This window comes from Populus euphratica, unplaced genomic scaffold (assembly GCF_000495115.2).
Source record: "Populus euphratica unplaced genomic scaffold, PopEup_1.0 scaffold10.1, whole genome shotgun sequence".
NCBI classification, from domain to species: Eukaryota; Viridiplantae; Streptophyta; class Magnoliopsida; order Malpighiales; family Salicaceae; genus Populus; species Populus euphratica.
In genome coordinates, this window is record NW_011499856.1 from 1,118,796 (window position 1) to 1,145,836 (window position 27,041).

The 27,041-nt window shown below is 32.5% G+C and overlaps 4 protein-coding genes and 1 long non-coding RNA gene across 10 annotated transcripts; 3 read left to right on the forward strand and 2 right to left on the reverse strand.

Annotated features, from left to right (window-relative positions):
• The first annotated feature begins 978 nt into the window (after positions 1-978).
• Positions 979-3,596, forward strand: LOC105123303 (probable galacturonosyltransferase 9). Of its 5 annotated transcripts, none has more exons than XM_011022835.1 (4): positions 979-1,327; positions 1,442-2,680; positions 2,772-3,079; positions 3,550-3,596. In XM_011022835.1, exons 1-3 carry the CDS (start codon positions 1,166-1,168, stop codon positions 3,045-3,047), a joined length of 1,677 nt encoding a protein of 558 aa, XP_011021137.1. In that variant the 5' UTR covers positions 979-1,165; the 3' UTR covers positions 3,048-3,079; positions 3,550-3,596. The 5 variants fall into 5 exon arrangements, with proteins under 5 accessions (XP_011021137.1, XP_011021138.1, XP_011021134.1 ...); XM_011022836.1 differs by lacking the exon at positions 3,550-3,596 and adding an exon at positions 3,205-3,458; XM_011022832.1 differs by having other exon boundaries at positions 980-1,327; positions 2,772-3,096.
• Positions 3,597-7,444: 3,848 nt separating this feature from the next.
• LOC105123305 (6-phosphogluconate dehydrogenase, decarboxylating 3) lies at positions 7,445-10,361 on the forward strand. 2 transcript variants are annotated; one of them, XM_011022838.1, is made up of 3 exons: positions 7,450-7,739; positions 7,851-7,901; positions 8,561-10,361. In XM_011022838.1, the coding sequence occupies exon 3, from the start codon at positions 8,568-8,570 to the stop codon at positions 10,032-10,034; it is 1,467 nt and encodes a 488-aa protein (XP_011021140.1). In that variant the 5' UTR covers positions 7,450-7,739; positions 7,851-7,901; positions 8,561-8,567; the 3' UTR covers positions 10,035-10,361. The 2 variants fall into 2 exon arrangements, with proteins under 2 accessions (XP_011021141.1, XP_011021140.1); XM_011022839.1 differs by lacking the exon at positions 7,851-7,901 and having other exon boundaries at positions 7,445-7,739.
• On the reverse strand, positions 10,243-13,095 carry LOC105123304 (uncharacterized). The gene has a single exon (XM_011022837.1). It carries the CDS (start codon positions 12,860-12,862, stop codon positions 12,461-12,463), a length of 402 nt encoding a protein of 133 aa, XP_011021139.1. The 5' UTR covers positions 12,863-13,095; the 3' UTR covers positions 10,243-12,460.
• Positions 13,096-23,486: 10,391 nt separating this feature from the next.
• LOC105123306 (uncharacterized) lies at positions 23,487-24,258 on the forward strand. The gene is made up of 2 exons (XR_841830.1): positions 23,487-23,680; positions 23,811-24,258. It is a non-coding gene; the product is annotated as an uncharacterized LOC105123306 (long non-coding RNA).
• Positions 24,259-24,607: 349 nt separating this feature from the next.
• Positions 24,608-24,928, reverse strand: LOC105123509 (protein GLUTAMINE DUMPER 4-like). The gene has a single exon (XM_011023142.1). The coding sequence runs from the start codon at positions 24,926-24,928 to the stop codon at positions 24,608-24,610; it is 321 nt and encodes a 106-aa protein (XP_011021444.1).
• Positions 24,929-27,041: the final 2,113 nt, after the last annotated feature.

A 27,041-nucleotide genomic window follows, 5' to 3' on the forward strand; every position in this document is an offset into this window, starting at 1 on the left:
TCCCCATCAAGCAGTGGACAAACTATATCTTCACCCTTGTCATTTCATCAACTCTTAATTTATATCCCCTTATTTTATAGTTTCTATCAACAACAATCAATCTTAAATTCAAAACTAATTAACAGAGTTTTTAAATCCAGTTCAGTAATCAACTAAACTAAGTTCAAGATCTGAGTAATGAGTTTTATTTTAGTTATCGGGTTTTAATAAAATCACTAAATTACTTAAATTAATTCTAATTTTTTTATATCACATGCTAAATCCATCTTAACACTCATATATTTAAAATATCTTAATATTGTTATAGTTTTTAAAAATTTATAATTTTTCTCTAGATAACTAAATAATTAAAAAGAAATTTTTTTCTAATCTATTTTTATTATTCTGATATACACATGATAATAAATCACAAGAACTTCAAATCTTATAATTAGATATTTTATTAACTAAACTTAGTTCACTACTTAAGAACATGGCCGATCAATAAAAATTCAAATAGTAAATTTAGTGAATAATATTTAAAACAAGACTTGTCATATTTAATAGCAAAATTATAGTTACAAAAATTTTATTGGTTTGATCAATGATAGCAAATGAGAAGCTAAATTATATAGTAAATTTAGTGAATAATATTTAAAACAAGACCTTTCATATTTAATAGCAAAATTATAGTTATAAAAATTTTATTTGCTTCATCAATGATTGCAAATGAGAAGCTAAATTCATTTAATAATTTTGTGCTGTAATATTTTTATAAAAACTCCTAATATCCTACGAAGAACAACTCAAAAACTAAATTTGCAAAGCAAGCTATTTTAAGGCTATGAGGAAACATTGAATGGCTTTAAATTATAAGGATGGAAATAAAACATTGAATAATCTATAGGGTTAAAATGTAAGTTTACCCTACAATACTTTCGGTCACATTTATGGCCAAAAACCCAAAGTCTTCATCACAAATAATAAAATATTAACACCGACGCCGACGCGTCACTTAAAATAAACCAGACAGATTCCGTTTTGGGTATGAACGGAAACTTCTTTTTCTCTTTCAACCTTCAGCGATCCAGCTTCAGCCTTCAGCTCCAAGCTCTACCTAGAAAACCATACACAAAATAAATTATACAAAAAAAATAATAATTCAGATCCTTATTAAAATCCATCGATGGCGGTGGCCGTCCGAGGAATCCGAGGGGGAGGCAGCGGCGGCATCAATGGTGGATTACGTGCCTTTTTCTCTCACCGGATCTTCATCTCCGCCACGTTCACTCTTCTATTCCTCGCCACTCTCTCTGCTCTCTTCTCCCCTCACCCTCACCACCACCCCGTAAGTTTCAAGAATCTCACTCTAATTCTGTTTCTCTACGGTAACAATTAATCATCATCTTCGTTGACTGTTGCTTTTGTTTTTCTCTGAATGTTGAACTGAAATGCCACACAGTCACTGCCTAGTAGCGGAAATGCTTACGTGCAACGCACTTTTTTGGCGATCAAATCAGATCCGTTGAAAACACGATTAGATTTGATATATAAGCAAGCAAATGATCACATGACGTTAGTTAATGCATACGCCGCGTATGCGAGAAAGCTGAAGCTTGATATTTCTAGGCAGTTAAGAATGTTTGATGAATTAGATAAGAATTTAACGGATTTACCGCTGAAACCGAGTTATAAATCCTCGCTTTTCGAGCCGGGTAGTGATGTAGATGAGGATGTTTTAAGGCAATTTGAGAAGGAAGTAAAGGAGAAAGTGAAAGTTGCGAGGTTAATGATTGCGGAAGCGAAGGAGAGTTATGATAATCAGATAAAGATTCAGAAGTTGAAGGATACAATTTTTGCGGTTAATGAGTTGTTGATCAAGGCGAAGAAGAATGGAGCGTTTGCTAGCTTGATTTCTGCCAAGTCGGTGCCGAAGAGTTTGCATTGTTTGGCAATGAGGCTTGTGGGGGAGAGGATTGCCCATCCGGAGAAGTACAAGGAGGAAGGGTATAAGGCGGAGTTTGAGGATCCGAGTTTGTATCATTATGCGATTTTTTCGGATAATGTGATTGCGGTTTCGGTTGTGATTAGATCTGTGGTGAAGAATGCGGAGGAGCCTTGGAAACATGTTTTTCATGTGGTTACGGATAAGATGAATGTTGCAGCTATGAAGGTTTGGTTTAGGATGCGGCCTGTGGAAGGTGGTGCGCATGTGGAGATTAACGCAGTGGAGGACTTTAGTTTTCTGAATTCATCGTATGTGCCGGTTTTGAAGCAGCTTGAGAGCGCTAATATGCAGAAGTTTTATTTTGAGAATCAGGCAGAGAATGCTACCAAAGATGGGAGTAATATGAAGTTTAGGAACCCTAAATATATGTCAATGTTGAATCATCTTCGGTTTTATTTGCCTGAGATGTATCCTAAGCTGCATAAGATTCTGTTTTTGGACGATGATGTTGTTGTTCAGAAGGATTTGACTGGGTTGTGGAAGGTTGATCTGGATGGTAAGGTGAATGGAGCTGTTGAGACTTGCTTCGGGTCATTTCATCGTTATGCACAGTATCTGAACTTTTCACATCCTTTGATTAAGGAGAAGTTCAACCCCAAGGCTTGTGCTTGGGCTTTTGGGATGAATATATTTGATCTTGATGCGTGGAGGCGTGAGAAATGCACAGAGCACTATCATTATTGGCAGAGCCTGGTAAGTGCATCTTTGCTTCCTTTCCAACTTATTCCTTGCAGATCTTCCTTTTCATTAGCCACAAAAGTAATACTGTAAATTCTGATCACAGAATGAGGATCGTACTCTTTGGAAACTGGGTACTCTCCCACCTGGCTTGATTACCTTCTACTCCAGGACAAAGTCACTGGACAAATCCTGGCACGTGCTTGGTCTCGGATATAATCCAAGTATTAGCATGGATGAGATCAGCAACGCTGCTGTCATTCATTACAATGGAAACATGAAACCTTGGCTTGACATTGCTATGAACCAGTACAAGAATCTCTGGACTAAATATGTAGACAATGATATGGAATTTGTTCAGATGTGCAATTTTGGTCTTTAGACGAACACCGCTCGTGATCCATTACTGGCCAGGTAGACAGAAACGAGCTGTAAGTGTTCATACTGAATTGCTTCTATATTTCATAATTTTGGATCCAATCATTAGTTGTAACTTTTCAAAGTTCTGTGTCCAACCAAACTGGTTTTTCTGCGCTCAGAAATGATTCTTTTGAATGAAATATTTTCGACGAACACCAGTGATTCACATATTTCTCTATGAAATGGAGTATTTTGACATGTTATATCACTTATTTATTATCTGGAATGCTATTTATTATAGTTCTTTGTTGGAGCATGGCTGTTCTTATATCCTAGCTTTACTGAACTGGGTAGTAGTTAATCATGCCACAATGACATTTGAAACAGGACATGGGGCTTGATTTGATAATGAACTTCGTTAAAAACAGGACAATCAAGTTTTCTAGAGTAATACCCCCAATTTAGTTACAAGGGAGGTTTTGTATACATAATTTTAATTCAAATTCTTGTGCACTTGGGGACAGATCTAGTATGGAGTTCTATTAGGGCAGTGCAAAATTCTTCATCCGAAGCAGAGGAAGCTAAATATGAACAACAATGCTTTCTAAGGGGAGACATGGAAGTGAAAGTGATGCGGACGGAAGCAAGGTAGGATAGTAACAACATAAAATCGCAAGAAAAGGAGACTTACAAGATTTAATGAGTGAAGAGAGTTATAAATGTGAACTCTAAATTTATAATTTTATTCTCAAACTCAGAATATATGTAGATTTACAACATCTTTAAATAGATCACAAAACCATACATATACTAGAAAACAATTGAGAAAACCATTAGGAATCTGAAATCCTAAAAGAAGTAAATATAAATTCCGGGTTAAAACATAAAATCCAAAACAATATAGAAAAAATAATAAAATTATAATATCTTGAAAAATTCAATGGTTCATTTATTATTTATAGAATCACCTGTAAAAATTTAAATTTGGAAATTTAAGTTTGGTTTAACAATTGAATTTCATGTTATTGTAATTTAAAAAAGCTAATTAGTTCTGGTCGTTAGACCCAGATTTATCTTATTACTTCATAGAAGCATTTACTGGACTAATCCAAGGCCTAATTCCCATCTAATAATATCATGTCATTACTTGAGAACTCATCACTGTTCATGTCTAGAAAAGCCAGCTGCATCAAAAAGTTAACATCTTTTCTTGCACCAAGCTAAAATTCATTAATGATCTCCCCGTCTCCCCACCCAAGTTTGTTATGATTATATGATTCATGCAAGAACCTTCTTACTAAGCTTCCTCGTCTTACTATATTTTATGATTATATGATTCATGCGAGAACCTTCTTACTATATTTTATGATTATATGATTCATGCAAGAACCTTCTTACTAAGCTTTCTCGTCTTACAATATTTTATGATTATATGATTCATGCAAGAACCTTCTTACCAAGCTTCCTCGTCTTACTATATTTTCTTTTTCTGTTTCATTCTGGAGTTGAAATCTATTTAAATGGATTCAAAATATTTTGACAGATTCCATATTTGAATTTGGAATCTTATCCAGCTCAAGCAAATAGCATAAAGGCCAGCCTTAGGAATTAGAAAGACTTCAATACATTGTTTTCATGCCTTTCTTGGAAACTATTGCTCCCTATACTGGTCACTCGTTAGACCAAGAGGAGAGTGCCCAACTATTTCACTCCCACGGAAGATCCAGTACAATACACCCTACAATGAATTAAAAGCTAAATCAATAACAACCAGTAGAAACATTACACTTCAGCAATTAAGAAACGTGACATGCTGACACGGCTAGTAGTATGCTTCTATCATGCCATCTGGCGCAGTTCTTTCATTGAGTTCTGCTACTTCTTGATTCTGCTCTTTTATGGAACATCTTGGGGGCTACCCTCTGCGCAACTTTTTATTGCTTTAATAAATCTGCAAATGTTTTCATTTGAGCCTAGCGGCTTCCACCTCAAGAACTATGCCATAGACACGCGCTTATGTACTTTGGAGGTTGCTTGGCATTGTTCTATATGTTTGTTGGACACTTGTTGAAATCTGCTTGTAAATTGCTGACCTGGAAATTATTTGTCTATATGAAGGTTACTTTTCTTCTATTATTATACTATATAGTAAAAAAATCGAGTAAGAAACGCAGGTGCTTCACTGTTTGTATACATTCCATCATAAATACATGCCATTTATATATATATACTCAATAAAAATATCAATTACCAAATATATTTAAAATATTTAAATTAATTTAATAATAGATACTAGCCTATTAATTATATTAATGTTAATCATTTAAATTTTATGTATCATTATTAAAATTTAAATGACCAAGTTAATAAAATTTATTAATTATTAAAAATAACTATCATTAATATTAATTTTAAATTAATATGTTAATAGACGTAGTGTTTTAATTGGAATTTATTTAGGGTGTATTTAAGATTTTAATAGCGGTTGTAGTTTAAAATATTTTTTGTTTAGAAATATATTAAAATAATTTTTTAGTTTTTTAAAAGTTATTTTTAATATTAATATATAAAAATATATAAAAAATTTAATTTTATACAAAATTTAAAAAAACAGCACGTTTTCCAAACATAACTTTACGAAGTTGCAACACTCCAAGAACTGCCTCATCCATCGTCAATGTGGAAAAGCCCAGCAAACCCATTTTGTTGTGACTTACTTTTCGCTCCTGTAGCCGACGATGTTGTTGGTGGTGGTGGCTGTCATTGATACTTGTAGCTATGGTTTCTGTCACGATGGTCGTCGCTGTTGCTGATGCTTCAACCATGCTCCTCCAAGATCTTTCATGCAACCAACCAAATCTACCATCGCGCATACCTCTAACAATCCCAAGCGCCACCGCGGTTTGCCGCCAGAATCCACAGGTAGACACATAAAAAGATCGAAGAGGTAAAGGAGATGATATTACATGACGATGAACTCACATCAGCTGCTGTGATCGTTAATTATTGCTGTTGTCGTCGTCATTTATGTGTCATGGGCAGCAATGTATGGGGGTGTGACTGCTAGTGCCGATGTGGAGGCTCGAGATAGCGGAGAGACCGCTGTTGATGGCTGACGATGGTCGATTTTGTGATGGGATTGAGTATGGCTTTGCAAAATAACAAGAAAGGGCACGAGAAACTGTGGTGAGAAACAATCCTGATTGATGTTATTTATTACGGCTTTCATTTGCAATGTTCCACAAAATGCCAAAGAGAGGGTTGTTAATACATACAATAACATATTTTTGTTTGCATTGAAAATATAAATATAATTCTTTAAAAGTGAATATGCAAAATATTCACATGCCATGATATTTTTAATAATTATCTCAAAAAAATAAAAAAAAATAATATAGATTGACCCATTAACAAAAAAAAATAATGATATGAATTAATATAATTTATTATATATATCAAAATTTAATACTCTAATGACAAATACTACATTTATGATCAATTTTAACATTGAAGAAATATATGGGTTTTTATATATGCATGCGAGGGTTTCTAATGATAAACATTATTTTTTATTTAAAAACTTACATTATTAATTTAAAAACTTACATTATTAACTTAAGCATCTCATTTTTTGTCAATTACTTGAAATATGATATGTTTACTACTCACATGTGTAATTAATAATAAAATAATTAAAAATATCTATATATTATAATCACTTAACAAATATCTATCTTAATTGTGTTCAATACTTGTTGTATCAAACGCAAAATTCAAATAAAAAGATGAAGGTTAAAATAATGTTTGAAAAAATATTTTCTTTTTGATAATTAAGAAAACAAGAATTAAAAAACTAAAAGTATTATGCATGCATTGAATAAATTGTATATGTGCCTCCAAGAAGATATGGAGGCAGCATGCTAGAAGTGTTTTGTAATATTCTATTAACCTTGTAAACATAATGTATTTTTAATAAGGTCTCTAATGTGAATTATGAGTCAAAGGTGGCTGGGTTTACCTTTGATCTTCAGGTACATGTACAATACAAATAGTTGTCTTTCACAAATAATTTCGATTTTTATTTTTTTTGTGTATTTTCAATTTTGATTTCCAAAAGATTTAAGATTTAGAAGTTTTTAGAAATGTGATAGCGTATTAAAATAATTTAAAAATATTAAAAAAATAAATTTAAACTTTCATGAAAACAAGTTGAATTGCAGCACGAACAAACACTTTCGTAGATTGTTAGGTGGAAACTCGAGTTTGAATTTCCCTTTTGTTTTTTACAAACACACTCGGGCCTTTTTTTTCACAAAAAAATAATAATAATCAAGTGTCAACTTACAATTCATGGCATTCTTGAAAGTTCAACCCTTTTATTCCTTTAGAAAAAGAAATAAAAGAGTTGGTTCATTCTTCCATGGATCACAGAACAAGAAGGGCACTTAAAATATGATCATCGTCAAATTAGGTAGCCCATCACACAGCACATCTAAAAATTGGGTGCATGGGAAAGGTTGCAAAATCGAAGCAACGGTCACATTTAGACCACCTCCCAGTTCTTACCTACCAATGCCAAGTACCAACCAAAATAGAATACTATTTTGATGGCCAAATTTGACCCGCTTATAAATCCAGACAAACGAAGAGATCATCACCAGTTGTTATTGTTTCCTTCTAACTAGTCCCTTTCTTCCTTACTGATCTGTGCACTGTAAGCAACTACAACTCATATGTACCTTTCACTGTATTTCTTCTGTTTTTAGCATTAATTATTATTGTTGTTGTTACAACAACTAATCTCTCCTGCCTCTTCAATTCCCAGATCTTTGATTTTCTTGGGTTTTCTTTAGTTTCTCCAGAATCCATTTCCAAGGTGTGTGCTTTTTATTTTTTGTTTTATGAAGATGGGATATTTTTTAGTGGGTTTTTTTCTTCTATTTGTTTGCTTTAGAGATCCTAGTGAGAAAAGACAAATCATTAGGGTTTCCATAGCTGTCAAGATTTAGTTCATAACAACTCATATTAGGCTCCAGTTTTTGTTTTTGGTTTTTTTTTTATAATGTTTCCGGGGTTTATTAAGGAATTGGTGATCTGGGATTTGGACTTCTCTCTATGATCGTGCATGTGAATCTGGTTTTGTTGTGATCAAAGTACAGTTTGAAAAGTCTAACTTTTCATGGTTTCTTTGGTGATGAGCTTATCAGATTCTTGTCGAACTGCTTAGCATTTGTGTAAAGTTGATTGCATTCATATTAATCTGATTGATTAATTGTTTTATTGGTAATCATGACCTTCTGAATGTCGGCTTGAATTTAAGTGTCATGTGAAGATCTTCTTGTTATTAATTTGTGATCTCTAACTTTAGGTCTTCCAATATGCCCAAAAATTGAAACAATATTCAAAGGAATGTGAAGGGAATATATTTGCTAACCTTTGTTTAAGAATCTAATCTGTTAAATTGTTTTTTCAGTAACATTCTTGATATATTTTTAGTTTTTCACAAAATATCTCATTAGTGATCATTTTGGACAGGGTAACTATGGCTGCTCCCCCCAAACCAACAAGAATAGGCCTTGCTGGTCTGGCTGTCATGGGCCAGAATCTGGCCCTTAATATCGCAGAGAAAGGTTTCCCCATTTCTGTTTATAATCGGACTACCTCCAAAGTTGATGAGACTGTTGTGAGGGCTAAAAAAGAGGGAGATCTTCCCTTATATGGCTTCCATGATCCTGAATCTTTTGTGAAGTCAATCCAAAAGCCTCGAGTGATAATTATGCTTGTTAAGGCAGGGTCACCTGTTGACCAAACCATAAAGACTCTTTCTGCCTACCTGGAGAAGGGTGATTGTATCATTGATGGTGGAAATGAGTGGTATGAGAACACTGAGAGGAGAGAAAAGGCTATGGCTGAATTGGGCTTGCTCTACCTTGGAATGGGAGTTTCAGGTGGTGAAGAGGGTGCACGTAATGGGCCTTCTTTGATGCCTGGAGGTTCCTTTGAGGCTTTCAAGTACATTGAAGACATTCTCCTTAAAGTAGCAGCTCAAGTTCCTGATAGTGGCCCCTGTGTGACTTACATTGGCAAAGGTGGGTCTTGTAATTTTGTCAAGATGGTTCATAATGGAATTGAATATGGTGATATGCAGTTGATTGCTGAAGCATATGATGTACTAAAATCAGTTGGAAAGTTGTCGAATGATGAACTCCATAGTGTTTTTTCAGAATGGAACAAGGGTGAGCTTCTGAGCTTCTTGGTTGAAATCACTGCAGATATATTTGGAATTAAAGATGATAAGGGAGAAGGATATTTGGTTGACAAGGTTTTGGACAAAACTGGCATGAAGGGTACAGGTAAGTGGACTGTGCAGCAAGCTGCTGATCTATCAGTTGCAGCTCCTACAATTGCCTCTTCTTTGGATGCAAGGTTCCTAAGTGGTTTAAAGGAGGAACGAGTTGAAGCTGCTAAAGTCTTCAAAGCAGGTGGCTTTGGGGATATTTTGACTGATCAAGTGGTGGATAAGAAGCAGTTGATCGATGATGTCAGGCAAGCTCTTTATGCATCCAAGATTTGTAGTTATGCACAGGGGATGAATTTGATCCGTGCAAAGAGTATTGAGAAGGGATGGGACTTGGAATTGGGAGAACTGGCTAGGATTTGGAAGGGTGGTTGTATTATTCGAGCAATATTTCTGGACAGAATCAAGAAGGCATATGATAGGAATCCTGATCTTGCCAACCTTCTAGTGGATCCAGAGTTTGCAAAGGAAATCATTGAGCGCCAGTCTGCCTGGCGCAGGGTTGTATGTCTTGCAATCAACTCAGGTATTAGCATTCCTGGTATGTCATCCAGTCTGGCTTATTTTGACACTTACCGGAGGGAAAGGTTGCCAGCTAATTTGGTCCAAGCTCAACGAGATTATTTTGGTGCTCATACATATGAAAGGGTCGATGTGGAAGGATCTTTCCATACTGAATGGTTCAAGATTGCAAGGCAGTTGAAGAATTAAACCTTTTCCTGGTGCTATCAAGCTTAATTAAGACTTTCAATAAGACAATAACTTCTGCTCTGGACTCTATTCTGGGTAGAACTTGCATCACCCTTTTTTCATGAAATTTTTCTCAACCAGGTTCATCAAATCCAATTGAGTATTTAGACTGTCTTACTTTTATATGTTGTGGTTTTTCTTGGCAGTTCTGCTTTTGTATTTTATTTTCACCGGATTCCTCATCCAAGCTTGTAGCCCCATTTCATTTTAAAGAGATATTTAATGGTGCTTTTGAGCAATAAGAGTATGAAATCAGATGTTTGAACAATAATTTCTCTTTTGGTGTTATTTTCTTTATTTGCTCTTCACCAACAATATATTTACTTTACAATATTGCCGTCCACTTGATGTTGGTTTATACTTTTCAACTTTACATTTGAATTTGTTGTGCCTAATTTTTACATGAGGTCCTAGATTTGGTTGCCTTCTATAAGAACAGAGGAGAGCCAACCACCAGATGATGGGGGATCGTGTAAATCTTCTACCTTATTTAATAGCAGGGATGTCTTTTGTAGTCAGGTTCTGAAATTCTAAACTGGCGTCCAGTTAAAACATATTCATTCACCTTAATACTATGATTATTTAGATAATTGAGTTATTGAATACGTGATGAATTTTGAAATTATTCAAATAAAAGACATAAAATAACCCGTATGTGTGGTAGTTGTTGATCAAAAAAGGCATTTTGAGGGGATGAAACTCAGGGTTTGGCTGTTTTTGTAATGACTATAGGCAAGCAAAATGTATATATTCAATGCTGCAACTATCACTTGAATTCTGTCATCATTTATCCAATTAAACCCGTGCTAACCTTTTACGAAGTAACAATCTTATCTTGAAACATCTCTTGCATCTGGTTTTTTTCAGAAACAGAAAAGTTATGCTAATGATCTAGAAGTAATAGTACAATAGTCGGTTATCGCTTCTATAATTATAATGAAGAAGGTTGTGTGTTGCCCCAATTATATGTTCATTTGCATTATTACTACAATTATTAACTATATCATTTTCCCCAATACAGAAGATTCCTTGGCATGCTACAATTCAATAATTGAATGCAAGGGATGATTGCCCTTTTCATTTAGTCATATAGTCCAAGCTTAAGGGAAGGAAGGACAGATATTCACTTCGTTGACTTTTATTTTCTACAGCTGCATTCTGTTGACGTGCTGTTGAGAAAAAAAGTTGATTAAATGCCATAAACTGGAGGACAAAACTTTATGTAAAAGTGATTGCAACCCTTTGTATTATTGGTGATGAGGAGCAGTGAACTTGATTAAGTCTCTTGTCTTTTAATTAGCGGTGCTAACAGCTCTTTAGTGTTTTCATGTATATATATATATATATTCGTTTTGTTCTTGTCTGTCTTTCATAAAATATGCTAATTTTATATATTTTGCTCTTTGTTTTCATTTGAAGAGTAGAGGCTTCCTGAATACATGTTTTATTTTTAAACCAATGATGCCAGATTTTATGGAGTGCTTTTTGTAATGTTGTTTTGCTTTTGAGGCACAGCCCATGCTCTGCAGTTTCCTAGCTGTTGCGCTTGTACCCCCCTCGCTTGCAGATTGGTGCCATTATTCTGTCACTAGAATGTGCTTGTTGCTCACCATGGTTGGCGTTTGTCTTTCTAGGTTGATCACTCTTCTTTCCAGCACAACATACCCTGTTGATTCATAGCATGCGCACACAAAGACATAATGGACGCAATATACAATGCACTATATCTTTAAGTTTCTGCTGCCAAAGTAATGTTTTCTTGTAAACTAATATGGAATCATTTTATTCTTGAACCTCAATCAACCAAATCAATATTCAGTACTCGCATTTTGTTTCTGTGCTGATCTTCTCTTCGCTTTCCTCCTGCCCAAGGGAAAAAAGACAAAGGAACTTAGTTTTTCCCAGAAGAGCACAAGCTGTTGACTAATACTTAATTCATTTCCAAGCGCGCATATGCTCATATGTAAAAACTGCATTTCATTTTTATACATCAGAATGTGCTCAACCTCTTACCCCTCAGACACTGTACACTGCATATGCTCATTAATCTCATAGGTCGCTGCAGTATCAAAATGAAATGACTTTTTAATGCAATGATCAACATGTGCTTTTGCAGTCAACACTGTCAGTAAATCATATTTATAAACTTTGTTCTCTGCGCTGATAAGAATGATTAAATGAGAAATGGTTCCTATATTTTGTTTCTCTTTACTCTGCAGCCTCACAATTTATTTCATGAAAGCAGTGAATCTGGAACATAAAAGTTTTGGATAGAAAATATCTGGACTATGTTTCCTCTCTTTAAGAACATTTATGAGAAAAATTACATGTTCTCATCTGTCTGTGACGTCGAGTTTTAAGAATCTTGCTCTCTGCTAATAGGACCACTAGCGTTTTCTGTGAGTATCAAGTTTCCGGCTCTTTTTAGCACTGTTTTTGTCACCCTTCTTGTCCTTCCGCCCCGTTTTTTTGGGTGAGGAAGATTGGAGGTTGAAATGACCACCCTTGTTGTGCTTAAAATTTTCTGTTCCATGACCGTTCTCATGGGTGTTTTGGTGATAGGGACCGGAGGAAGCGTCAGAAGCCATTGAGTCATCACTGACTTCATCAGCAGCAGCAGCAGCAGCATAGTGATAATTATTACTCACATCCTGAGCCTTGTAGTTATTACCATCATAACTGCCCTCGTCATCCTCATCTTCTTGCACGGGAGAGGCAAGGTACGTTGTCCACCCAGATTCGCTGCTGCTGCATCCTTCTGCGCCTAAAATGTGTTTGTATGAATCCATTTCTGATGCTGAGGGTAGAGACGAAGGGAGTCTGGTTGAGCTTTTCTGAGAGAATTACTTTTTGCTGTCTTTAGATCTATCTTGGAAGGCTAAAGAAGCGAGGGAGAGACACAGTTGTGAAACAAAATTATACTCTGAAGACTGCATAAAATCCCTATTTATGGTGAGCTAGAATGAGCTTTGACATCACATATTCATTCTCTGTATATTTTTATATATTTCTAAAAGCTATCCCTTTTTAACAACCAAAATACAGGTTATCATAGCTAACTCAATGTGGGAAGCTATAAAATAAGGGAGCCCGAAACAAATTGAGGTTCTCTCTTGGTTTACATATAATCATAGAAAACAAATAATAAAATCTTTTTTATTTTGTCAGCATCTACATATAATCATAGAAAACAAATAATAATTTTTTTATTTATTTTGTCAGCATCCACCTAAATGAGAAACCAGCTTTTAGTGAAGAACTGGTGAGGTCATTTCATATCTCTTTTAATCAATTCTGTCTTCTTTTCTCTTTTTTTTTTTGAAGATTTTTAAACAGTTCTGTCTTGTAACCATAATGCAGAAAAACCCATTCCTCAGTTCTGGAAGAATACGAGACCCTTATCCTTAAGCATGTTAAAGGCTAGCCTACCTACTTGTTATTTTCCTTTCAAGCCTTCAATTCTCTTTCTTGTCAGACAGCAAGGTCAGCTCTTGTAGACAAAATCTGCAGAGAGGTACCTAACAGGTTATTGATATTCTAAATTAAAAATATGGGGACTCCCTAAGATCTCCTTGCTTTTGTTCGGTCAATTCATGTTTGCTGCCTTTAAAGCTGGCTAGTGACTTCTAGCCACTTGGATAAGAATGAAGCAGAGCTTCTTCTTGGTCTCACAGGATCATAGTTGAAAAGTGAAGTTAACGTCATCTGAAACAATCCTACTTTCAGAATATTTACGTTACACTTTTCAGTTTTGTTTATATGGAAGAAAGCTGATAGGAAATGAACGATAGTGGCTTTGTTACGTCAGGATTACTGTGTTATCACTCTCTTTTTACATCAGAAACTCGACAAAAACTTGCCGGAAATCTGGAGTGAAAGATGACGCTTGTGGCTGGCCAATTTCAGTGTGCTTGGTAGCTGTCATGTTCCTGGTAGTTTTGATATATAAAATTAGATCCGAAAATACCTTATTAAAATCAAAACACTGATCAGTATTTCTCACTATAGGCTAACCATGGAGAGTGATAGCGCCAGTCGTAGCTTCTGTGTTCAAATCTTTCGTTACAGGATTCGCATCAAGAGGTTTTCGGTTTCAAAACAAGACACTGAAGATCGATTGTTGAATCCATGATTTGCACTTGTTTGTTATAATTTTAGTTTTTCAGAAATTCCATCTGAGCATTATATCAAAATTGAAAAGCAAGAACTCAGTGGCAAGAACACGATGAGTGGAGTGAGTGTCTCAATTTTAATCCTGCATTCTTCCTAAAAGAATTTGATTTGTTAGAAATTTATTTAAGGCTTAAAAACACCATCACACATAAAAAAAAATATTTTTTTTATATATTTTTTAATATAATAACATTAAAAATAATTTAAAAAAATATTAGATCAATATATTTTTAAATAAAAAAATATTTTAACAAAAAAAACCAATATATCTAACTGTAATGTGATTGGGCCAAAGCCCACTCCAACTTGATAGTTGATAGTGCGGCCCGGGCTAAATAATAGCGTAGGAACAAAATCATCTAGACGACCTGTCTTTGATTTCCCAGTCGTGTAAATGGCTTGTTCTATGTTTTCAGTAAAGCAAATGACTTGTGGTCTTCTACTTATAAGAGCTTGCTATGATTTAGATTCTGTTTTGTTTGTGTCTAAAAAGATTTTTTTTTTAATTATTTTAATATTTTTTTTTTTAATTTTTTTTTTAATTATTTTAATGTTTTAGTATCAAAAATAAATTTTAAAAATTAAAATATACTTTAAAAAACAACTTACACTCAAATTATCTAGATCAAATTCAACCCGTCATAAATCAACTTACTTTAACATGTCTAAATTCTTTTATAAAATTCTTATTTGTATAACATTTTACTGTTTTTTTTACTGAATAAATTATGTCCAAACAATGTTTCGAAAATAATATTTTTCATTTATCACTATGCCTTCGAAATGATAATTGTTCCATGACTTATGCTCTATGCTTCTTTCGACCCATTTCGAAGATGTTGACCCTAATATTAATTGTTCTTTGCCCCTCGGAGTGCAAATCTTACAAAGTTGATTCGGCATGGAATATCCGAAGAATATGTTCAAACCCGAGACAGTCTTTGCACTTACTGCTACTGTTCGAACACAAATGTCTCCCACTATCCACAGTTCATAGACCTACCTCTCTTTCCATCACGCCATTATTAACCCTTTTGCGTTTTCACGCCGCCACATCCACTAATACTAACCAATATTATAAAATTAAAATTAAAAAAAAAAACTAAAGGAAATGTTAAAGTATTCTGGACTCAAGTCTCTTAACTCTTTTTTTGGTCATTTGAATTTTTTTTATCATGTTTAATAAACTTTTTTTTAAAAAAAAAAACTATCATTGATGGTTGTATTGAATTAGAATTAAATTTGGTGATTTATTTTAATTTATTTTTTATAAGAAGATTATTATTGATGCTTGAATTTAAAAAAAAACTATTTTATTTTTTATAAAAACAATTTCAGGAACCAATATGTTCTATGAGGCAAGAATTTAAATCATTTTTTAACTCCTATTCAAATCATGAATTTTTGTAAGATTTTTGTTACAAGAATTTGTTCAAATTTATTTTTTATCCCAAACTTTATTTTCATTATATTTTAGTTTTTAAGTTTGAAAAAGAAAAGAAACACACCAAAAAATGATGAAGAAGATAGAAAACAATGAAGCAAATGATAAGTCATTTGTTACAATAAATAATGCATAATTTATTTTTATTTTATTATTAAAAAAATTATAATGAAAGTGATCTACCCTTTAGCTAAAAAAATAAAGATAAAAAGGGACTCGATGCACATGCTCAATGTCCTTGGCATATGCGTGATCCCTTTCCATGTTTTTTTTTTAATTTTTTTTAATTTAAATATAATTTAAGAAAAATATAATTAACATGATATTTGAATTATTTAATTTTCTATAGTTCTTAAATATTTTTATTGTGAGAGTGTTAACAATATTGTTTTTCAATTATTATGTGTCTAATATGATAAAAGAAAATAAAATTGGTCATGAATCCTTAATGAAAGGAAAAATTCTATTCTTTAAATTTCTTAATTTTTGGCATGATTTTATCACATTTATTATTATTTTTTCCTTCAATCCAAAATATTGAAACATTATTTTGATAGTTTTTTTTAATTAAAAACTTTCTTCTAAGATTATGGTATTTTTTTTATTTAAAAGAGTGCCTATAGTTTAAAAAAAAAAACATGTTCTTGTTAAAAGAATAAAAAATATATTAACAAGGATATATGGTTAGATTGAAGGAAGACATTTAGCCTTGATAATCTTATTCGTTGTCTTTCATCCTTATGTTGATTTCTGTAATTTTTTAATTAAATTAAAAAAAATTGCAAAGTAAAGTTATTTAAAACAAATACAGCCATAATTTAAGAAATAAGTTGGGCATATTAAAACCAGTTTAGCCCATGTCAATTCAGAAACTCATTATTTCAATATTTTTCTATAAAAAATATTAAATCAATTTATTATTTTTTGTATTTTCTAATAAAAATCAAAGCAGGTTTTCAACTCCCTCTTGATGTATTTTAAAACTTGACTCGGTCTAAGGACGGAATTGATGAGGTGACCATGTTAACCCACCGGGCTTTCTCTTGGTTACTTATAATATATATTGCCGAGTAGTTCGACGCAGCAGCTCGCAGGCAACTGCCTAGCATGATCGAATGGCGTAGAAAGGGCCTGAAGATAAAGGCTTCCACATGTCTAGATGCCTTGTTATCCAATTATATTTTCCGGTGACTGAAAAGAAAATCTCCGAGACTTTGCGGCCGAAGATCTTTCTATCGACATAGTTCACTATGAAGGGTCAGTTCTTCAGCAAGGGGTATAATTCTCAGAATGTTTAAGCTGATGCTGCTTTTAATTAAAAATGATTACATAATCTAATTAATACCTCTTTAACAACCCCTCGTGCTATTATTTTACCACATTTTTCTACCACAAACCCTTTTTTTTCTAGACTCTGATGATTAGCTTACAGAGAGAGAGAGAGATTGAGAATTAAATAATCTTGATGAATTTTTTTTTATATAATTATGTACTTTGTTAAAAAATATTAATATAAAGAGATTATTAAATTATTTTTAACTACAACATCAAAAACGTATTGCTGCTAAACATCATTTAATAAAATATGGCAACCTTGAAAGAAGTAGTGATAATTAAAAAAAAAACTTGAGTATCTATTTTGGAGCACTTGATTTATTAAATTATTTTTCTTTTTGTTTCCCTATTGTTTTCTTTTTCTTTTTTAGATTTATTTTGGTTTGTATTCTCTGAAATTCTTTCTTTTTTCCGCATGGTTAATTATTTGCTTAATAATAAGGGAGCTTTAATAATACATCAATTTTTATTTTATTTTTTGAAAAAAACTTCAGGATATGATCTCCTTAACAAGTTCAAGTCACAATAGAGCAAGAATCAACAGGGTGTATCCATGATTCATTGAATCTAGTCTCGCATCAAGAAAACTAATATATTTATTTATTTCTTTTTTTTTTCAATTTATCTCTACCTTGAACGAAAAGATTGAAGTCCAAGATCCTTTCTGTATCTTGTCTGTATCTTGTGGTGTAACATCTTTCTAGATCCCTTTTAAGTTTCAAGTAATCATGGGTTTATATTACAAAACTCAGTAATTAAATTCGAGATTAATTTTGCTGCAAATTGAAGACCATTTCCTTTAAAAGCACAAAAAAGAACGATGGTTTGTTCTAAATTATTTTAAAAAAACTGTCACCTTCTCATTTCATTTTTAGTTAGCAATCATAAGTCAACATTATTATAGTCCGTCCAAGTATACAAGTATTGCTGCTAAACATCATTTAATAAAATTTGGTAACCTTGAAAGAAATAGTAATAATAATAATAAAAAAAAACCTTGAGTATCTATTTTGGAGCAATTGATGTATTAATTTTTTTTGAAAAAAGGAATGAAAGAAGAGAAGAGGTCAGCAGATTGAAACAGAAAAAAGGAATGAAAGAAGAGAAGAGGTAAGCAGATTGATTGAAATTTCAAGAAAACTAATATATTTATTTATTTCGTTTTCTTCTCTCTTTTTTTCCAATTTATCTCTACCTTGAACGAAAAGATTGAAGTCCAAGATCCTTTCTGTAAGCTTTAATAATACATCAATTTTTATTTTTATTTTTAAACTTCAGGATATGATCTCCTTAACAATTTTAAGTCACAATAGAGCAAGAATCAACAGGGTGTATCCATGATTCATTGAATCTAGTCTCGCATCAAGAAAACTAATATATTTATTTATTTCGTTTTCTTCTCTCTTTTTTTCCAATTTATCTCTACCTTGAACGAAAAGATTGAAGTCCAAGATCCTTTCTGTATCTTGTCTGTATCTTGTGGTGTAACATCTTTCTAGATCCCTTTTAAGTTTCAAGTAATCATGGGTTTATATTACAAAACTCAGTAATTAAATTCGAGATTAATTTTGCTGCAAATTGAAGACCATTTCCTTTAAAAGCACAAAAAAGAACGATGGTTTGTTCTAAATTATTTTAAAAAAACTGTCACCTTCTCATTTCATTTTTAGCTAGCAATCATAAGTCAACATTATTATAGTCCGTCCAAGTATACAAGGAACTTCTTCCTGTACTTGGTGAAAAAATATATGAATCTGGAGAGGAAAAAAGGAATGAAAGAAGAGAAGAGGTAAGCAGATTGATTGAAATTGAAAATGTTGAAGAACAAATGCCATAATTACAACTTGAACAAAAACTTTGTCAAGTCATAGCATATATAGATAAGGCTAGATACTACAATATTAGCATAGTACGGGCCATTGACATGGAGCCAAGAAAAGAGAAATCTAAACTAGCTGGTCACAATGGTGTTGCTAGATACGTTGGCTTGTCCTCCCCGGCCATGACGACAACAATCTCTGGCTCTGCATGGAGAACCGGCATGCTTGTGAGCATCGCGGCTGGCTTTTCTTCTTCATCACATGATGAGTTTCTGTAGTAAGAACATGCCAAAGCTGTCAGTGCCACAGCAATGATTGCTAACAGCAGGCCTAGGCTGCCAAACAGGTAAGGTGTTGGAGAACGCCATACATTGATGGTTGAGGTAGAATCACTTGAAGGCCTCATCGATCTTTCTCTCTTCAGTTTATCTCTTTGAATTCTTGGTCGCAGTTTATTTCTCTTCTAGAGATGGAGATGCATGGAGGGTTTTGCAAGTGCAGGGAAATGAGATAGCTAGCTAGGTGTATCATGTATTTTTATATATATAGGAACAGGAAACCTTAATTAAATTAAGTTACTATAGAATTGCCTTTGCGTTTGAGAAGAAGATTCCATATGCTTAAACTAGATGCCAAAACATATAGTGCATGTTAATGATTAATATATCAGTTTAACCTTTTTTTTTTTTTGGAAATGATTAGCATTTGTATCATGCATGCTCCCTTTTGTTTAGAAGGTATTTTGATTAGATGCTAGAAAAATTCAAAGTTTATGTCTTCAACTCTTGATGTTGCTTGTTTGTTTTAGTATTAAAATTTAATAGGTTTATGTTCATATTTTGAACGGTTTAAAACCGAATTGATTTTTTAATTACATTAATATTTTTTTAATTGGATTAATTTTTTTTACTCAGATCAATTTAAATTTATAAAAATAATTTAAGATTTATAACTAGATTTTCAACCACTAGCTTGACAAGTTCTTAGCACTTTGGTTCAACAATATCAATTGTTGACAAGAAGCTTTTTATTTCAGTTTTTAACCGTTTTGATTAGATCAATTATCTTAAAATATTCTAAATGATGAATTCAAAAATAAACTAAGTTATAAGAATCTAAATTTTATACCATGCATCATATATAATTAACAAGAATACTCATTTAGATAGAAAAAAATATATATTTGTAAATACTACTATGATGTTATTGAAAATATAATGCTATCACACTAGAAATTATTGAACGTAACACTAAAATAATAGAAAACGCGCTTATATGAAAAAATAACTCTAAAATAAAATAATTTAAATTGAACATCAATTAAGTTGTAGATATTTTGAGACAGAGATTGGAGAGATATTTCGCAGGGCTCGTTTTTCTCTCTTTTTTGGGCACTTTAGGTATTTTCCTCTCTGTATATATTGAGTTAATTAATTGATGTAATATTAGAGCATTAACGATAAAAAAAAAATACAAGCTTGAATCTCAATATTTTAAGATACTATGTGGTTTTATTTAAAAGAATATATTAGACTCTTTCTAGTAATTTTAATTTTTAGATATAATTTCATAATTATATTTGAAATTGCATACAATTAATTGTAGAATTTATCAGAAGTAAGAAGTCAACAAAATTCAAGGACCTTTCAATTCATACAATGAATCCTTACCTGAATCATTTTTTACCATTTTACCCTTGGAGGGAGAAATGACCTTATGCGACAACGAGCTGACACGAAAATCTCAGGTTGCTGCCGCCGGCTAAATTATTGACCGCGACGGCCCTTACTTCTTTCTATCCTAAAACAATGCAGGCTAAATTATTGACCGCGACGGCCCTTAATTCTTTCTATCCTAAAACAATGCATGCATGATTTTAGTGGGATTAATTTTTTAAAATAAAAAATATATATAATTTTTATTAATAATTTTTTAATAAAAAATTTAAATTATGTGAGAATTTAACTGATACAACTCAATTAATCTAGTTGGTTAAAAACTAATTCGTAAAAATATTATTTGACTCAAAATAAATATTAAATTTTTTTATAAATATTAAAAAAATAATATATTAAATAAATTTGAATTAATATAACCTATTAATTTAATTATAAAGTCATAAGATGATAATTAAAAAAAAACAAAGCATTATTTAAAAGAATCTTACTATATAAGGATGAGTACAATGAAACACCTTTATCTTTTAGTTTTTTTATTAATTAATTTATTTAGTCTATATTGTGCTGAGGTCTGATCAATTTTTTTATTATTAATATTTTTTAATTTAAAAAATTTAAATCATGTAAAAATTAATTCAATATAACTCAATCACTTTGATAGATATAAAAACAAATTAAATAATAAGTAAAAACTTAATTTTATTTAAAATAAATTTTTTATTAATTTTTAATAAATATTGAAAAAATAATATTTTAAAAAAACTATTAATTTGTATATATTATAATAAATTTATATAAAGCAAATTAAAATAAATTATAAAATTTAATTTTTTAAAAATTTATATATTAAAAGATGTTATTAAAAAAAAAATGTAACGTTCCTTCCTGGTTACCGCACGACAACTGTACTTGTCTCGTTTAGTTCTTGAAAAGTCTCGAACTTGCTAGACCTTCTTCAAAATGACAAAATTCCTTTTCTTGTTTTCCTTGCGTTTATGATCTTCTGGGCTTTATGGACTTGTTAATTAGATTTCAGCCCATACAATTGTAACGGGCCGGGTAGAAACCCAGAAATGAATATGGTTAGATCATAAATACCATAGGATAAAAAAGAAGATAAATTACAAAAATCTACTTAAAATGGTACCACAAATAGGATTAAATATCATGCCAGGATTAAATAATTGATAGAATTCTTTCATGTTTAAATAAATATTAAAAATTATATCTAAAATAGTCTTAATGTTCTGAAACATTAATAAAGGGATGATTTAAAAAAAAAATATTAGCATTTTGGACACAATGGAAACTTTTTTTTTAAATGATCACATTAATTTATCTAAAAAATCAATTTCATCCCTCCATGTAACATTAGTCATATTTTTGAGATTTAATTGACCCCACATAATTAACATGCATGGTCCATTAACTTGACGGTATTTTAAAAAAGATAACAAAAAAGAGAATTAAATCTAGCTATTTTAAAATCATCTTCACAGCAGCAACGATAAAAACTAATAAACTAAACAAAACTTTCTAAAACTCCTAAATTTGAGTCTCCTTTACAAGAACTTGTAGTCACACATGGCCATAGTTGAGTTGAATCGGTGAGAAACTCGTCGTACTACTAAATTTCATTGATGGAAGACCTGTATCTGCCAAGTCTTCATCAGGTAGAAGATAAAAAAAAAGCTCAGAAATTGGAATAAATTATAAAATTTAATTTTTTTAAAATTTATATATTAAAAGATGTTATTAAAAAAAAATGTAACGTTCCTTCCTGGTTACCGCACGACAACTGTACTTGTCTCGTTTAGTTCTTGAAAAGTCTCGAACTTGCTAGACCTTCTTCAAAATGACAAAATTCCTTTTCTTGTTTTCCTTGCGTTTATGATCTTCTGGGCTTTATGGACTTGTTAATTAGATTTCAGCCCATACAATTGTAACGGGCCGGGTAGAAACCCAGAAATGAATATGGTTAGATCATAAATACCATAGGATAAAAAAGAAGATAAATTACAAAAATCTACTTAAAATGGTACCACAAATAGGATTAAATATCATGCCAGGATTAAATAATTGATAGAATTCTTTCATGTTTAAATAAATATTAAAAATTATATCTAAAATAGTCTTAATGTTCTGAAACATTAATAAAGGGATGATTTAAAAAACAAATATTAGCATTTTGGACACAATGGAAACTTTTTTTTTTAAATGATCACATTAATTTATCTAAAAAATCAATTTCATCCCTCCATGTAACATTAGTCATATTTTTGAGATTTAATTGACCCCACATAATTAACATGCATGGTCGATTAACTTGACGGTATTTTAAAAAAGATAACAAAAAAGAGAATTAAATCTAGCTATTTTAAAATCATCTTCACAGCAGCAACGATAAAAACTAATAAACTAAACAAAACTTTCTAAAACTCCTAAATTTGTGTCTCCTTTACAAGAACTTGTAGTCACACATGGCCATAGATGAGTTGAATCAGTGAGAAACTCGTCGTACTACTAAATTTCATTGATTGAAGACCTGTATCTGCCAAGTCTTCATCAGGTAGAAGATAAAAAAAAAGCTCAGAAATTGGAGGTTGCAGGTTTTGTTTATATCCACGCGACGGCATAGTTTCTGTTTCCAGCAAGACTCGCCAGACATGTATGTTTCGTTTCCATGAAGTGGTTCATTTCATGGCAACGCCGGCATGGCCAAAACGTGTATAGACAGAAAGATGTGGGGGTCCATATCTATCACTAGAAGGATTAATGGAGGTACTGTTGCATAATATTTTGCTCGAACTGATGAAAGATGATGTGGAAAAGCACTCTTCTTTAGACTTTTGCAGGCCATGTTTCAAAAAGAACCACTCACTCTCTTTTCATCACTTACTCTTGTTTCTATTCTATTCGTGCTGATCTTTCAGGTTCAATTTTCCACGGCTAATTCCTAGCACTAACAGCATCAAAATACGTTTTTAAGCCGCCACGCCTGTCGTTAACCTAATCCAATACAGAAATCAGATCGCATTTAACATTCCTACTGTCAGCCATAGTTTTGCTAACGCTACAATATTAAAATAGTATAATTTGAAGACCGACTTTTGAGAAATTACGAGCGAAGACGCCGAGGGAGTAAAGTACTAAAAGGTGAGGCCGGCTCGTTGTTTAATTATCATTCATTTTTATTTTATTTTATTTTTTGCCTTTTTCTTTTGATTGTGCAATACCAAGGATTTCTATATTGATTGCCAGTAATTTGTATGAAACACTGGGACAGGATTTTGTTTTTACTATGGAGGAACAGATTTTATGATTCTGTGCCTCGTGCATGCTTTGAAGCCGTGAAAAGAACGACACTTGGAATAGTCCTGTTGATGTCAATTCCCAGAGGACATTTCATGCCACAAAGATATGCTGTTCAGGTTATACAGCTGGAGCCCAGTTTCTCATAGATTAAAGCTGATCAAGATGTGAAACCTTGAATCTTATATATGGAACCAATATGTCAGATAGCTGTCATTTGATGTCTGACTGATTATGAACCGTAGAAGAGCATACTGACAATATCAGTAGAGGATTCTTCTTTCTATTTTGTCTAGTCCTTGGTAGCAGACTCATCCCTTTCTCCCTTAGCCATCTCTAGCAATAGCCTGCTTTATTTTCTAAAAACAATAAATGTAAACAAACTCATTCTAACGCACTAGTAAATGTTGACGATTTCCCTGCATATTGTTCTCTTTCCCTTGTCTTGCTAATGTTTGAGAGCTTCCTGCAAGCTTTCTTTAGCATCAACTCTTTTAGCGAATTCAGAAGAAAAGAGATGGATGATTCAGCGAATATGACGAGTTACGGCTTGATTCTTGCACTAACATGATATCAAAGAAACATTAAACAGAGCAATCCCAGAATATAATTAATTACCAACATTTGATTTCTATACTCGTGATTTTACATATTCCCGTAAAATTCGAAAAAAAAAAAAGCACAAACAGAATTACTACTAAACAAATTAAAGAGAACTACAAAAAGACGGTACTGTCTTCATTTCGTATTTGAATCTCGATGCTTGAGAACCTAAACTTGTTCACTGGGACAATTGCAAGCGACGGGCTTGAGCAAGTATGTAGGATTCTCATCCCCAGCCATGATTACAGCAATCTTTGGCTCCAGATCCTCCTGAATTCCCTCATGTTTTGCTGGTTTTTCATCTTCAGGCTCGCTTCTTGATGAACTGGACAAAGATTTTCTGTAGGAGCAAGCAAGAATGATCAGTGCAACTGTGATTAGCCCCAGCACGAACGCCAGACCGACAAAGAAGTAAACAACTGGTGAATTCCAATGCCAGAGTCCCCCATGAGTACCATCTACTGCTGTTGAGTTGGGGGCAGATCTCATCTCCAATAAGGGCCTCTCTTCTTTTTTCTCTCCCTAGTTTTTTTAGTGCAATATAATGGGGATGATGGAGCTTGTATTTATAGCATGAAAGCTGGAGTTCCACAGTAAATATTGGATTAGAACAAAGAAATATTGCTTTCGTGCATTTTCCAAGAAAGTAATTTAATGGTTTTGCGAAGAAAAGATTGATTGTTTCTTCGGCGTACCAATTCTGCCACATATGTCCCATTTTCTCAATACCCATTTTCCAACCAAGTTCAAGCAAGACATGATTAGAATTAATGCTTGCGTTTCCAAGCAGCCGCGTCCACTACCACGTTCAAAAGAATTTTACAATAATTGTTTCTTCAAATAAGTTACATTTATATGATAAATAAAAACTATAAATATTTTTTATTATGTGACTACTTAACCTAGTGACACAAGTTTTCTAGGCATGATTATATTGTTTTTTTTTTTTCTTTCGCTATATTTTTCAACAAGGATTAATCGATATTTTGCTGTTTGTTTTTGCAATAACTCTCAAGCTTGGACCCCTATAATTGCTTGCAATTTGTGATGTGTTCTACGGCAGTTGTTTTTTCAATAACTCTAAAGCTAGACGTTCTTGCTATTCATGTCGCAGCTCTCCTTACTCCTTCCAATAAATTATCAACCTACAATTCAAAGACGACTAACATTAAGCGTCCCGTGCTTGTCATGTCACTGCGGCATAGGACCCTTTCGGAGGATGACGAAGGCCCATCATATCATGGAGTTAGGTGCGGTACGGAAGAAGAGAGATATCAGGTCGGAAGCCATGACCAGCATGTATATTGTGGTTGTTTCCACTGAGTTTTGGAACAGTACTGTAGATTTTAGTGGCCTGTTTTAATATTTCCTGTATGCGAAACAAGTTCAAAGCCACTATCTTTTGTTTGTAATTTCTGGTGGGACCAAAGTGGGGGAATAAATTGTGGAGTTCTATCCATCAAGTATATCAGCCCGTATATGCATGCATTTTAGTTAATTCACCTTTCTTTTAATGTTATTTTTAAATATGTAACTGGCTTTCCTCATCTCATAGCTTTTCTGATTCATTGAACTTTGCCGTCACCAATTAAATTCCACTCCACGGATTCAGGTCACCGCGCGCCACAGGCGTCTGCAATTCCGAACACATTTTCCAATTCTTTGTATATTCATTCGTCTAATATGGATAGAGAGGGAGGGAGGATGGCTGCGCCGTAAAATCTAAGCAAAAGTTCGAAGAAAACAAAAACATCGATCGTGGTACAACTTACAAGAGATGGTAGATTGCGTACCTTTATGGCAAGCTGAAACAGACAGAAAGTGGTCGTGATTTTAGGGAAGCTTCATTGCTGTATCCCTGCAATATTTCCATGATCCTATCTGTTTTCTTCTTTGCCTCTTCCAGCCCATCAGAAAATTGGTGTCGATTCCAGATTTGTTGGCCAATACTTCAATTTGTTACCCATTGACAAATTAAATGCTATTACTTTGCTTAGAAGTACACCAACGACAGTATGAGAAGCACTGTGCCTCATGTGCGTAATGTTCATGAAAAAGACTGTGTAATGTTTATCAGTCATATTAACTAGTAAATATAATTTAGTTTATGTTTAGTTAATGTTTTAAAATATAAGGAAGATATAAATAAGAAACTAAAATATGTTTGATTAAAAAGATATAAAGGAAGATAAAAATTAATTTGTTCCTAGGACAACTTTAAAGTGAGTTTTTATATATTTGAAAAACAAAACATAGATTGAAAATTAAAAAAACAAATAAAAAAATATTATTCTAATTAATAGTGTAATGTGATAAGAGTATAATAAAATATTGACCTCTTTTATTTTTTTAAGTTAAAAAACATAGAAAAATAAAGAAAAATAAAAAAACCCATTTCAATAAAAAAAATATAATGTCAAAAAACATTATTCATATCAACAATGAACATCCCTCCATTGGCAACTCTTTTTTTTTTAATTTTATCATTTAATATTTTTTTATTTTGAGTTTTTCTTCATAACTTGTTTTGGTTTAGTTTTTCTGAAGTTATTGCATTTTCAAACAAACATTATAATTAATATTTGGCTTGAGCTTGATTTTA